The 15,834-nt window shown below is 33.3% G+C and overlaps 1 protein-coding gene across 9 annotated transcripts in view; it reads left to right on the forward strand.

Moving 5' to 3' along the window:
* Positions 1–15,834, forward strand: part of LOC120423636 (fat-like cadherin-related tumor suppressor homolog) — an 861,295-nt gene that overhangs the window by 723,723 nt on the left and 121,738 nt on the right. For 7 of the 9 annotated variants that reach the window (XM_052708242.1, XM_052708241.1, XM_052708240.1 and 4 more), the window contains one exon: positions 3,573–3,728. The exons of the other annotated variants lie outside the window; for them this stretch is intronic. In XM_052708242.1, coding sequence (XP_052564202.1) covers positions 3,573–3,728 — 156 coding nt within the window. The remainder of the gene's footprint in view (positions 1–3,572; positions 3,729–15,834) is intronic. 9 annotated transcript variants of the gene reach the window in all.

Consider the following 15,834-nt stretch of genomic DNA (forward strand, 5'->3'; position numbering starts at 1 on the left):
TGGTACGTTTTTCAAAATCGCACCATGGGATTTGAACACTTTGTTCGAGGTTCCTATTATCATGAACGCTTGTTCACGATTTTGGGAACTCTTTTTTCTCCGTGCACCAAGGTGTAAATCCTGATAAGAACTTTCAAGAAAAAGTAGGTTTTCGGAAAATAATTTACAGATTGTGTATGTTCAATGGACCAAAATAGGCCAATTAGTCAAAAGTTCTTTAAATTTTATATGATTTTTTATAAAATATTTTCAAAAATGTGATTTCTGTAAAAACATACTTCGGGTTACACAAAATTTAATTACCGTAAAATAAGTACTAGATCTATTGTTGGGCCTTTCTGTTGACTTCGCACGTAAACACCATTGTATTGAGTAAGTGCGTGTGTCGATCAGCCGAAAAGCCGAAACTCTAGTTGACCACTTTCCATGCGTCCTTCTTGTGCATCGCTAGAACTAGAGCAGTAGGGTAGGGTAGTCATCAATGAGACACTTTTGGTTTTCAACTTTCAACGATTTTTCTAATTTTTTCATCAGCATGTTTTAATGAGCTTTTAGTTGCATTATCTTTCTTTTAATGTGTTCTAACATTGACCAAAATATAAGATCGATCCGACATCTACAGCCAGAGTTATTCAACTGTCTCATTGTAGACGCACTTGGCAGGAACAATGAGACAGCTGGGGAACAATGAGACACTCTACGAAAATCAACATTTTTCTAGCAAAACATCATGTTTTTGTATTGTTCCATTGCAGGTGACTTGCCTTGAACATTTTAAAGCAATTTTGCCAACATGAAACTTTTAATAACAAAAGTTACACTAAAAAGTATTGAAATTTTGTAAAATCCATATATTAATACCAAATAACTTTGTATTTTTGGTAAAATTAAGTTTAAACTCTATAAATATGCCAAAAATCACTTTTAATTCATGTTTTGAAAGATTTCCATCGATTTTGAAAAGTTTATTGAAGAAAAATCAAAGTGTCTCATTGTTACCCATGGGCTGAAATGAGTGGGGAACAATGAGACAGTCCTGGATTCTGGGTGTATTCTAAATTTTGGCCAAATCTAATGAAAGGACATTGTAGCCCAACTTAATCCCTATGGAACGTCGAAAGAAATTTGAAGAAATATTAGTTTTGGTGTAAATGGCAGCCTACGAGCGAAAAAGTATTTTTTGTCTATGATCTACTTATACACCCCAGAATCAAACATTTATGAATTACTTATCAAGGGAGCGTCCATAACCAAAGCCAATTATATGGCAGACGTGTATCCAGTAGACACACCTTTCCCCCAAATATGAGCCTGATTGGTTGAAACTACGACTTGTGAGAGCCATTTTATCATTGTTCCCCGTGTCTCATTGATGACTACTCTACCCTATTGTATTGCTATACAAGCTCTTCTCAGCGCGCGTCCAAGCTTCTTACACAGCACCGCTACACTGAAATTAAAAAATAGTAAAAAATTCCTTTATTCTAGGAATTTTGCCTCTTTTCCTTATTTAGTAGTCGGGTTTTTTGGATTACTTAACAAGGAAAGGAGCCAAAATTCCTTGAATTTAGGAATTTAGTACTTTTATTTTCTTTCAGTGTAGGTTCTGTGCACAACCTTCGCACCGAAGTGCTAGGCGATTGATTGCACTTGAAAGACACATGAAAAGACGGGCCGGTAAGGAATCATACTGAGCGTGGTAGAGAATTGTTCAAGGTTAAAAGAAGTTTTTATAAAATTTTTAAAAGTTTGAAAAGATAGTTGTTGTAAATCATTTTTTCAATATTCTCAAAGTTTCTCGATAATCTCAATGAACATGATTTCAAATCGGCAAACGGAATGCATTTTCGGATGCTTTGGACAATTTTCCACTAGGAAAAGGTAAAAAAAAAAAATTTGTTTATAATAAATATTACGTGTTTTGCCTTCCTCACCTGAGGTAAGGCTATAATCCTGCTCGGAAAATGAACTTCTTTCAGAAACATCGTAGACCTACCTTCATGTATACCTATCGACTCAGAATTGAAAACTGAACAAATGTCTGTGTGTATGTGTGTGACCAAAATTCTCAATCAGTTTTCTCAGCACTTGCTGAACCGATTTAGGTCAAACCGTTCACATTAGACTCGGTTTAGGGTCCCATACGTCGCTATTGAATTGTTTGAAGTTTCGATAAGTAGTTCAAAAGTTATGTATAAAAATGTGTTTTCACAAATATCCGGATCTCACTTAAATGTATGTAAACTATGTCCGGATCTATCAACCGACCCATCGTTGGCTAGGTAATTGATTGACCTTTCCAACGAGTTGGTTAGGTAATCGAAAGATCTTTCTAATTTGTCCAAACATTGATGATCTGGCAACCTGGTCTCAAATAAGATGTTAACATCAAAACAATCGATATTTTGTTTAAATAATTACTAGAATTTGAGGATATCAGAACCAAAAATTTCTGTTTTGCCTTCCCGGTGCTTCGGACGCCTATGAAATATTTCAGAAGAAATGTTTTACAGTTTTGGTAATCTCATGATTTAATTTAATTTGATTGTTTTAGCATTGGCAGCAGCGTCCAAACATATTTGAAATGAAAGTTGATGTTAAAATTCATCAAACATCACAGTTTAGACAGTAATTATGCGAACTTTTATCCACATAATTGATAAAACAAGATGAATGTCCGGGTTTCGAAGCGTCCGGGAATTGGAACCATGATGGAATTGAAATCATGTTATTGCTAATCTTGTTTGAAGTTTTGTTCCTCACCACTGGTTGTTGTTTAATTTCAATATTTATTTCATAATTGAGAAAAATTGTAGTGCTTTGTTGAATTAAGAAATAATAACTCAAAATCCAGGTCAACAAATCCGACGATGAGCAACGGATTTGCGAGAGTTCAATTCAGATTTAGAATTGCAAATCCATAAATTTGTTTTTATTTTTGACAGCCAATCATCCTCACTCTCATACATATCTCATATCGGGACTCTCACAGCATGGATCCCAAAATTCATTTATATTTCAATCCCATCTCTGGTATCACCATTTCTGTTCATTGCACTACCCCCTATAAAAACCCTAGTATAGTAGTCGTATTAGCACGCTCGGAATAGTTAATCACGCTAACTTTTGTTTTTCGAAAAAATCGGATATCCAACGCGCAGTACTTGTAAATAACAAAATCCTATCGTTTTTTATTTCTTTTTTCTCTTTTTTCTCTTCCCCCCGAAACTGTAAACAAAATCCTTCGATCGAAAAATCCCGCGTGGCAAATAAACAAAAAAAAAAACATCCACAAACACACACTCAAATCCACTTGCGCACAATTTCACCACCTGCAAATCGAAAAAATTTAAAACACACGCACACCACTCTCTACCTCTGTCTGTCTGTACTTCTATTACACGTGTGATTGTGCGCGTGTTTGTGTGTGTGTGCGCGCGCGATTGTTTGCGAATTTAACTAAAATCCCATCAAAATTCGCAAACAAAATCAAAATCCTGTGATAATTTTGGTGATGGTTGCGTTTGTGTGTGTGTGCGTGTATTTGTGGTGGTGGTGGTTTGACCGAGCAGAACGATTACGCAGCAGGCCACGAGGATCTGATGTATCAAGCGCCGGAGCTGGAGCTTGGCCAGATGCAGGCGGCCGATCCGGACGCAGGCCTGGAGGAGGGCACTTGGGAGACCTTTCCGGATAAAGATTTCCGCGGACTGCAGGTGGTGCTGCGGGTAAATGCAAATCTTTCTCTCTTTTTTTTGGGATTTAATTCTACTTCTTTGAATTCTGCTTGTTCAGTTGTACAGAACTGTTTTTGCTCTCTTTCCTGTTGCGATTGTTTATTTGTTTTGTTTACCTGCTAGATCAGTGATTCTCAACGGGGGTACCGGGCCTACTTGATTTACATGGGAGGGGGTACCGGCCTAGAACAAGGTTGAGAATAGCTGTGCTAGATCATCGGTATTATTTGACGTTTGGTTAGTGATTAATTTCATATTTTGTAATAAATGTCCCAAAGATACTGAGCTGACTCTGAATCAGGTTGATAATTTCTTCGATTTCTTGATACTTGAACTCGCAGCAGACTGCCGAGAGTAAATTATTCTCATATTTGGATGAGAGGATAATGGAAATCACGAGAGAGCTATGCCCTCTTGTGTTCATTCGTTCATTGAAGCAGTTCATCTATACTGAGTGTCGTAAATTGGCTTTGAAGTCGTGGTGGCCTAAACTGTATAGACAATGACAATGTTGGGTCAAAGGTACTGGGATCAATCCCCGATGTCGACCTTTTTTTACGGGTGTACATTTTTGAGGATGAACCTGAGAGAAAAATGCTCTCGGCCAACAAAATCTTTATGTTCATTCACTGAAAATTATTTCTCTAATTCTGACAGATTATATCTCTCAGATAGATGTTAAAGAAACTGGAATGCTGGAAATTAAAACAAAAATCACGAAATTGATTTGGTGTTTTGAACCAAATTTGACTTAGTTTTGATTAAATAACAGAATAAAAAATACAATTCAAAATCTGAGACACTTACTTTTACTTTGCTCCGTTTTGATTTTTCTTGCAAGTTTTAATTTTTGAAGATTTGAAAACTAAATTTTTCGTGTTTGTAGTATAAAGTTCTCATTTTTGTATTTTATTTTTCTTAAAACCTCCAAAGATTCTGAATGAATATTCTAGAAATATAAGAAACATGTAACGTTATTTGTAAGTATCCAAAATTTATAATTATTTAGAAATTTTTGAAAACTTTATCGCAATTGAAAAAATGCAGTGTATCCCACATTCCACTTTTTAATTCAAAGTTGCTGGGAATCAGCAAAATTTCAATTGAATGTATTACATATTTTATGATGTAAAATTACCTCGGTTTAATCTTAAACATAGCATATCAAGGGAAAATTGTTAATTCACACATTTTAAGAGAAAAAAATTACTAATATTTATGACATAAAAGATGTATTTATTCCCAGATGTAATTCCGCAGATGTTTTTTACTGTGTTAATCGTTGTTTTGATGAACTTAAGTTTGAATGTACTCATTGGATTGGAAAAGTCCGTCAAAATACAACTTTTAATATGTAAAAGAATTCAAAGACAAAGACTCCTTCAATGTAAAGTATTTTGAATTTTTTTTTTACAGATTTCTTACCAACATTTATTTTAAGTTCTGGCATGGAAAAATGTTAAATTAAAAATAGATTATAATTGGAAGATTCAAAGATGTTAAAAATGCAAGGATTTTGCTGCTTCTATTTATTGCAAAATTCATTTTTAAGTAAAATGGTTTTACAAATTTTAAAAAGGTAGAAAGATTTGAAAAAAAAACTATTTTTGGTGTATTAATTATAAACTCTGAAAATCCTGAATTTTCCCAAATTTGAGAGTCAATTTAAAATCAATAATAACATTTTGAAAAATTGAAAATTTGTACCATTTCAAAACAAGAAAAATTTAAGAAGAAGGAATATCAAAAATGTTTAAAATAAAATAGTTTGAATGAAATCTTCTAAAATAAAGAAGTTCATCCAATGAAAACATTTTGGGTCGCAAAAAAAACTCTATTTAAAAATTTAAATTTTATCGCAAATTCTTCCATTTATGAGAATTCCAAAATTTCTGAAGGCGTAGAAATTTAAAGACATCGAAGATTTTCAGGATTTTAAAGATTTTTTTCTTGAATTAACAAGAAAATATAAAGATTATACAAATTCGTAAAAAATATATTTTAATTTAAGAATTATTCAAAGTTGATTGTGCAAGATTTGGTTAAAAGTTGTTCAAGAATTTTCAAGATTGTGCAATGCTGTTTAAGACTGTACAAAATTATTCAATATTTTTCAAGGTAGTTCAACATTGATCAAGATAGTTAAAAATTTTGTTAAAGATTGCTCAAGATTGTTAAAAATTTGTTCAAAAATGTTCAAGATTTTGTTCATGACTGTTCTAGATTTTTCATGGTTGTTAAATGCTGTTTAAGATTATTCAAAATTTTGTTGATGATTGTTCACGATTTTAAAAGATTATTCAATATTGTTCAATATTGTTCAAAATTGTTCATGATTTTGTATAAGATTTTTCCAGATTGTTCAACGCCGTTCAAGATTATACAATATTGATCAAGATTGTTCAAGGTTTTGTAAAAGATTGCGCAAGATTGTTCAAAAATTGTCTAAAATGCTGTTCAAGATTATTTAAAGTTTTGTTGATGATTGTTCAAGATTGTAATAGGTTGCTCAAGAATGCTCAAGATTGTTCAAGAGTTTGTTGAAGATTGTTGAAATTATTACTCAAGAATGTTCAAGATGGTAAAAGATTGTTCAAGATTGTTCAATGGATTTTGTTCCATATTGTTCAAGTTTTTTTAGATTGTTCAAGATATTGCACAAGATTGTACAAAATTATTTAAAAGATTTTGTTGAAGATTGTAAAAGATTGTTCAAAAATGTTCAAAAATGTTCAAAAATGTTTAAAAATGTTCAAAAATATTCCAAAATGTTCAAAAATGTTTAAAAATGTTTAAAAATGTTCAAAAATGTTCAAAAATGTTCAAAAATGTTCAAAAATGTTCAAAAATGTTCTAAAATGTTCAAAAATGTTCAAAAATGTTCAAAAATGATCAAAAATGTTCAAAAATGTTCAAAATTGTTCAAAAATGTTCAAAAAAGTTTAATTATGTTCAATAATGTTCAAAAATGTTCAAAAATGTTCAAAAATGTTCAAAAATGTTCAAAAATGTTCAAAAATGTTCAAAAATGTTCAAAAATGTTCAAAAATGTTCAAAAATGTTCAAAAATGTTCAAAATGTTCAAAAATGTTCAAAAATGTTCAAAAAAGTTTAATTATGTTCAATAATGTTCAAAAATGTTCAAGATTGTTCAAAAATGTTGACGAATGTTGCAGAGTCATTGTTCAAATTAAAAGATTTAAAGATTCAACCTGATTCAGCTCCAACTCTCGTATCATTCGTTAAAGATGAGCTCCACTTGAGCCAATTCTTTTACGCTTAAAAAGAACCATGTAATTTATGTACATTTTTTGTTGCTGAATGAGCCATATTCAAATCCGTTTTATGTTGCACATCCAACCTCATCGTTAGTGAGCCAAAAACATAAGTAATCCTAGCGTTGCATATTGGCGTTAATTTCATTTTCATTCGCTGGAAAAAAGTTTCACTCGTTTCGTTTGCATTTTCTTTCGCCTCATCGCTCGTTTTCCCTTTTTGATTTTTTTTATCTGTCTAGTCAAGTTGGTCGTTGGTTCCAGGTCGGGTTCAACCTGTTTTTAGTTTAATCTGTTTTTTTTCCTTTCGCTAAAACATTTTTTTCATCATCGCTTCAAACATTCCGTCCAACAACGCCATTTTCTAGCTTTAGTATTCGTTCATTATTGCTAATGAATTCCACCGCGGCGAACGACCGAAAAACCCCTCTTTGTGAAGAGTCTCTGCGCGTCATTGTCGGTGGAATCGTCGTCATCGTCGTCGTCCTTAGTCGCTCCATCTGTTCCATATCTTTACGTTTTCACATGGGGTGGGGATTGAGCTGCCAAATCCACATAATCTCCGTGGGTTCGTGGGTGGTGCGAGATCCTTTCGTATTTTTTTTTGTTGGCGAGAGTGCATGTCCTCGGCACCTTCTATAAAACATACACACACAATGGCTCCGGGAATGTACCTTTCTGCCTGTGACTTTGTGTAATTGCCAGCAATCCTTGGGATTTTTTGCTTGCAGAATTATGTAAAATTTACAAAGAATTTGCACACCACATCACAGAAAGGTACTGGGAACGGAGCCCCCTTCACAGCATTGGTAAATCGCTTGTTTTTCCAACTTTCAACCCCATCATTCTGTCTACTGTTCGGTGCTGAAAATCATCAATCATTCCAATTAGTAAGCTTGTGCTCGTGCAAACTTTGATCTATGCGTGTAGAAAGTTTTTATGCTTTGATGGTTTGTGAGCATGAATAGTTAAGTCCTGGGAAATGATGATGGTTTTCCGAGGAAAATATTCATAATTAGTAGACGTATATTAACTTTGAATTATCATATATTTAGTAATGCATTATCATTCAATAATGAAAACAATGAGTCACATTAAAATCACGATTAAAAGAACAGTAATTTTCGGCAATTTTGCGAAAAATACGGAGTTTGCCTGTTCTGTTCATTAAAAATACAGGTAAGTAATTAAACAGGTACATTGCTACTCCAAACTTTTGTAGATATTAAAAAAAATAATTTAAAAAATGGCAAAAAAAACTTACTAAAAAAATCTTAAAACTTGAGGCATTCCATTAAGAACACCATTACATAAACTTGACCATAAATGGTTTTTTTTTTTAAATAATTAAAAAGTCGCCAATTTTGCAGCATCGAAAAACAAATTAAATTTTTAATTCTTCACGATATATGTTTCCTTTTAATTTATCAATATGTACGATAATTAATTTTCTCAGTTCTCCAAATTTTAATCACCCTTTTTTCCTTCAATTTTGCCTTCCTCACTGAGGTAAGGCTATAATCCTGCTCTAAAAATGAACTTTTTATTAAAAGCTCGAAGACCCACCTTCATGTATACATATCGACTCAGAATCGAAAACTGAACAAATGTCTGTGTGTGTGTGTGTGTGTATGTGTGTGTGTGTGTGTATGTGTGTGTGTGTGTATGTATGTATGTGTTCAAAAATCTTGCCAAGTTTTCTCGGCACTGGCTGAACCGATTTTGACCAAACTTGTTGCATTCGACTTGGTTTAGGGTCCCATACATCGCTATTGAATTGTTTGAAGTTTCGATAAGTAGTTCAAAAGTTATGTATAAAAATGTGTTTTCACATATATCCGGATCTCAATTATATGCATGTAAACGATGTCCGGATCCATCATCCAACCCATCGTTGGTTAGGTAATCAAAAGACCTTTCCAATAAGTCCACAACATTGAAGATCTGGCAACCCTGTCTCGAGTTATGACCACTTAAGTGATATTTATGTACTTTTTTGAAGCCGGATCTCACTTAAATGCATGTAAACGATGTCCGGATCCATCATCCGACCAATCGTTGATTAGGTTATCAAGAGACCTTTCCAACCAGTCCACAACATCAAAAATCTGGCAACCCTGTCTCGAGTTATGACCACTTAAGTGATATTTATGTACTTATTTGAAGCCGGATCTCACTTAAATGCATGTAAACGATGTCCGGATCCATTATCCGACCTATCGTTGATTAGGTTATCAAGAGACCTTTCCAACCAGTCCACAACATCAAAAATCTGGCAACCCTGTCTCGAGTTATGACCACTTAAGTGATATTTATGTACTTTTTTGAAGCCGGATCTCACTTAAATGCATGTAAACGATGTCCGGATCCATTATCCGACCTATCGTTGATTAGGTTATCAAGAGACCTTTCCAACCAGTCCACAACATCAAAAATCTGGCAACCCTGTCTCGAGTTATGACCACTTAAGTGATATTTATGTACTTTTTTGAAGCCGGATCTCACTTAAATGCATGTAAACGATGTCCGGATCCATCATCCGACCCATCGTTGGTTAGGTAATCGAGATACCTTTTCAACGAGTTTTCATTATTGAAGATCTGGCAACCCTGTCTCGAGTTATGACCACTTAAGTGATATTTATGTACTTTTTTGAAGCCGGATCTCACTTAAAGGTATACAAACGATGTCCGGATCCATCATCCGACCCATCGTTGGTTAGGTAATCGAGAGACCTTTCCAACGAGCTTACAAAATTGAAGATCTGGCAACCCTGCCTCGAGTTATGACCACTTAAGTGATATTTATGTACTTTTTTGAAGCCGGATCTCACTTAAATGTATGTAAACGATGTCCGGAACCATCATCCGACCCATCGTTGGTTAGGTAATCAAGAAACTTTTCCAACGAGTCCACATAATTGAAGATCTGGCAACCCTGTCCCGAGTTATGACAACTTAAGTTATATCTGTGTACTTATTTTTCTGGACTTAAAAAAAATAGCTGAAATATGTGTCCAAACCACTCATATTACCCATTGTTGGTAAAAAGTGAGGAAGGCATCAACCACAAAGGTGGATTAAGTTAGTTTTTTTTCAAAAATTGTCGGAATTTATGGAAATTCTGTACAATTTTTAATAAATTTCAAACACATAATATTTTATATTTTGAATTTGAATGAAATGATAGTTCGCAAATGTAATTTTGAAGCTATAATAAAGCATTTTTATGAATTGTTGCCTTAATAGGCCTCATTATCAAAATAAAATTCACTTCATTTTGGTTGCTCTTGCTCTTAAATTTTATTTTCAATTTAAAAAAAGGCATGCTTTTCAGATGTACAGAATTGCAAAAAAAAACTTTTTCTTTTAGGTATTGTCAAAACATATTTGAAAAAAACCAAATGATTGCAAAATAATTTTAACTGCATTTTGAGCAATTCCAGCCCAAAACAGGAATTTTTCAGGTACTTTTTTCTCGACCCTCTCCGATTTCAATGAAACTTTGTAGACATGTTATCCTACGCTTATATAAGCCATTTTTGTGTATATGGAGCCAGTTCCACACGATAATGACATTTGAGAAGGGCGTAAGTGTTTTAAATATTTTTGTAATTCGGAATTTAAATATTTCTGTATCTCGAAGCCGTTGCATCGTATCAAAAAGTGGTCAAAGACAAATTTGTAGGAAATTTTACGGGCTTTTCGATAAAAAATACACTGAAAGAAAAAAACACCCATTTTTTATGAGATTTTTTGATTTTTAAGTTTAAAAGTCAAATTTGAGGGGGAGCCCACGATATTTTTTCGTTCAAAATTTTTGTGAAGATAGCCTAAGATGTTACAAAAAGACTCACGAAAAATGCAGGATGGAGCAACTCACCTAAAAAAATTCAAAAATCATTTACTGAAACTGTTTTTTTGAAAAGTGCTCTAAACGTCAAAATTTTCAAAAACCGAATACGGGAATCGATTCTCCAGACAATTTTACATAAAAGTCTCCATATTGACCATTGTCCTAAGCCCAATCCTTGTGAAGTTACAGCGGCTTTAAAAATAAAAATGTAGAAAAAATAGGTTTTTTGATGGTTTTTGGAAATTTCTATATGACAGACTTAATTTTTCAGTCTCGTAAATATTTTTACCGGAAAGCTCGTCAAATTTCCCATAAGTTTGTCTTTGACAACATTTAAATTGGATGTATGAGCTTGCAGCGTAGTTGGCCTTCTTCCTCGATGTTCCAGCAACGCTTGAATTGACAACCACTTCGCGATTGTTGTTCCTGCCTTTTTTGCTTCTTCAAATTTTAACTGATTTCACAAATTTTAAAGAAAATTTTAAGACGATCAGAAAGTGAAAAATGACAGCAAACGAAAAAACTCGTCCGACCTCAGGCACAGCTTGCTTCGATCCCCTAGTGTAAAAATCAGCAAGTTGAACTGAAATTCTGCGTTGATATGGCTGTCAACATGGTTTGTTTTGAATATTTTCCAAAAAGTCAGCTGAAAACTCAAGGCTACCTTTGACAACAGCCAAAAATTTGTTCAGCGGTTGTCATGCGGCTGTCATGCGGCTGTCATGCGACCATTATCTTGCGGTCGTTTCACCGCGCGTGAACTCTAATTATTGACGCCCGCAGTAATATGTGCAGGACTATTAAGAATAAAAAAATAAACTTTTTTTGGAAAAAATAACCTCATTCTTATGTTTTTTTTTTTTAATTTTTCATTCCTCAAGATTTATTTATTTAAAACATGTACATGTAGGCCACACAATGTCCATGCACGTTTTTTCCAAAAAGTTTCTTTCAAAATTGCCTTAAAAATAACTTCTTTGAAAATTATGTTTGACTTTGTTAGTCAAGGAGCTATTACACTACGGAAAACAAACAAACTCATTCGCACTTTTGACAGTTTGTCAGCTTGCCTGCTTTGTTTGTTTGCCCAGATTTGCTTATACAAACGTCGGCCTGCATATATTCTGCGTTGTTTGCGAGTTTGTCGCAAACTGTCAAACACAAAAAAGTGCGAGTTTGTTTGTGGTAGTGCAATAGCTCCTTCACTGTGTTACTCACCAATTTCCGTCTACAAGTTTGCAAATTGAGTTGATATCGTCAAACTGGTCCGTATGATACTTACATTTTTAACTAACTTTGGCCATTGCAAATATTCATCAAAGTTTATGTCGCCCCCCCTCCCCCCCCTCCCTTCAAAGTCAGCCCAAAAAATCCGAGACAAAAAAAATCCTTTAAAATATATAGATTTTTTTTAAATACCAATGTACAGTCCCGCGAAAAGTTTTTTTTTTCGCGAAAAACTAATTCCGTTGATACATAGATACTTTGAAAACTAATGATTGCAAAAAAATGCACTGGTTTTAAAAAACTTTTTCCTTCCAAATGGTGATGCCTTTATACCATAGTTATTTTTTTAAGTCATATAAAAAAATCTAAAATCGATTGAATTCAACCAAATTATGTTAAATTTCAATGCTTTCACTGAGAACACATTTTTTGAAAATCTTGTTAAGTTCAAAGTATAAAGTATACTCAAAATTGTTCACCAAATATCTTTTTTCAAAAGTAGTAAAATTTCGTAAAACGAGGTGACTTTGATAATCTTTGATAGGTTTGAGATATTTCCGCAAAATGAAGAGTACGAATTAAACTCGTACGGAATAGTGGAATCGTTCTGACCGTGGAAGAGAAGTGTTCAAAGTACTCTTAAAAGAAGTTTTCATACAATTTTGAAAAGTTTAAAAAGTGAGTTAACTATAATCAAGAAAATGTTTATGAATTGCATTATTTAAATATTCTGGAAGTGTCATGATTTTCTCAATGAACATGATTTCAAATCGGAAAATGGAATACATTTTCGGATTCTTTGGACGATTTACCACTAGGAGAAGGTAAAATAAGTTTTTAAATAATTGATATTATTTGTTTTTAAAACATAATTAAAAAAAATCTACCAATTTATGGGCATTTTCAGTAAATCAAATGTCATATAGAATGTGAAAATTTTTGATTTTTGCTTCGAATTCAGTTTATAGTGTTATATGATTCGATAATTTTATAAACAGAACAAGTTTCAATGAATTTATGGCACTTTTTTAACTATTTAACAGTTTAACCTAAAATTTATCTGTATTTTGTTAAAAAGCTTATAAACTTAGTTAACTATTTATAAACATTGATTTTTTTAAAGCTATATCAGATACCTTAATGATGGTACATTTGACGTAAACATAAAATTTGAACACATTAAATCTGATTTTTACAAGAATAACTATGACTATCAAAGTCACCCCGGAATTCAAAATAAGAATTTTCAATGCAACTATTTTTTTAAAACAATTGAAAAAACTTTTTATCAAAAATAGTACATGCACCTTGTGTGGCCTACCCTAGTTCATGTTTGAAAATAGCAATCTTAAGACAAACCTTACCAGTTGGAAAATTCACAAAATACCGTATTTTTTGAAAATACTCGAATTTTCAAAATTTGCAATATGGGTTTAAAACGAAGCGAAATTTTGTATGCTGTATCACTCTTTAAAGTTTTTTTTGTTATATACTATTTTTTTCACAAATTACCGTATTTTTTCATACATTTAAATTCATACAAAATTTGCGTCGTTTGATATTTTATATTAATTTCAATTAAACATTGACACATTGACAACGTTCAATCTAACAGAAAATTTTATTTAAACATTCACAACTAACTTTTCCGACTCCTTGCCCAAAAAAAAGCTTGTCCCTCATTTGCTAATCTTCGGAAACACACAAATTCAGACATTTTCGTTTCGCAAATCGTTACCCCGTCGGTTGCCGGGAAAGCTCAACCCTTACGAATGTGTGTTTGCGCTTTAAAGTAAAACATTCATTTGCCCATTCCTTCTGTACGCGTCGTTCGTTGACAAGGGAATACTGTACTGTCACGCTGTTGGGCTGACAACGTTGACAGCATATTCGGGCGAAAACCGGGCCAAAGGATTATGAATTTATGTCGGGGAGGGAATTTCGCCAAATTTATGACAATTCGCGTAAGCCTAAACGACGAGTTGAGTTTTCGGCAGGGCAAAGTTTGCGATGCTAAAATTTCCGTATGATGAGTCGTTGAGGAGCGACGATTAGTGGATTAAAAAGTCACTTAAGCTTTTAGAGCTAACTTTTAAGCTAATCTCCACCGCGAAGTGAATGTGAAAGAGATGATTTTTAACTGAGGTTCAACTTTTTCAATTCAAAATAGCTCACAACATGCTCTATTTACATAGCAAGAATAAATCTGCTTTCATTGCAAACAAATACATGCAGATTGGACTCCCCCCAAAAGAGATCACCGCACATGAACGGGGGTCATAAATGTGATGAAAAGAGCTTTTTATTAGTGCAGACAAAAAAAAAAAGAAGTGATGAGGACACCCATCGCCGTGGGCAAGGACATTTCTGCTGTAAAAAGCTACAACTTGTGCTGGCTGCTGCCACTGATGAGAGTTTGAGCCGTAGAGATCATCAACAAGTTGGATTCTCTGGGTCGCCCCCTCCTCGTCATCCGCCTACCTCCGTCACCATCAGTGACACATTTTGCCGTTCATTCTGACGGCGGCTCAGGTCACATTTAGAAGGACCTAAACACTGACGACGGCGAGTACCTGAGTTTTGTATTAACACTAATACGGTGTGCCCGGCTGGAGGCTCCGTTTGCCAGAACACGGTGTTACACGAGGAAGTGATGTTGAATGAAATTGAATCATTTGTATGCTGAATTTGTATTTTAATTATTGCCGACCAATTATCAATTTAAAGACAAACTTGGCTAGAAAATCTTTACGGATACATGGTGAAATCCAGTCTGCAATTCGTAATAATTGCCAAATCCAAATGATGCGATGATTTTTGAAAGCCTCGATAGTCATAATACAAACTGTGTTCACTGTCAAACTTTTTTCTTAAATAGCTTTACATCAAATCAGTTTTTGATCAGATAAATATCATCAACAAATTTTGGCTTTTTTTTGTCATTTTCATAAATTGCAATCAAAATAAATTTTAATTAATTAACCTGAAAAATGATTTTAAAAAACACAATTTTTATTTATTTAAGTTATAAAAAGAGTGTTGAATTTAAAAAAAACATTGAAAAGATGAATGAAAATGTAACATAATAGTAGTCCACTATGAATCTCGTAATTTTGTTACTGTTTCGATAAATTGAAATTTGTTTGTCATAGATACAAAAATCAAAATCAAATAATTCAATCCACAGCATTCCCTTGGCGTTCTCGAAATATTGGATATTTGGCCCTTTTGAAATGTAATCTTGATTCAAAAAATTGAAAATATTGTTTTCGAAAAGATCATCAAAGTTTTAAAAGGCAGAATACAGAGAATTTCAGCTTTTCAGAAATATGTTTGATTCAACAGTTCATAATTTGGTCAAAGGTTTTTTGTACATTCTGGAAATTTCTGAAAAGTTTGCATTTGATGTCCCCTAAAACAGAAAACAAATAAAAATAGTGTTTTTTGCAAATCAAGTTAAGTGACAAAAAGTGAAATTAAAAATCACCAAAAAAAACTTTCCCTGTATAATTTTTTAAAGTGTAGTCCTTATCCATAGACACCAAATCTATCAGAAAATTCCTTCAAAAGTTACCGATATTTGAATTTTTACGTATCATTTTTGTTTGGACAGCTGCCAAATTTGTATGGAAAATTATGTGGACAAACAAATGATGCAAAACGGCTTCATTGGGCATATCAAAGGCACCAAAAAAGTTTTAGCCGGATCAAAAAAATAAAAAATCGAATGACCAAAACTT

The sequence above is a fragment of the Culex pipiens genome, chromosome 2 (assembly GCF_016801865.2).
Source record: "Culex pipiens pallens isolate TS chromosome 2, TS_CPP_V2, whole genome shotgun sequence".
Classification (NCBI taxonomy): Eukaryota; Metazoa; Arthropoda; class Insecta; order Diptera; family Culicidae; genus Culex; species Culex pipiens.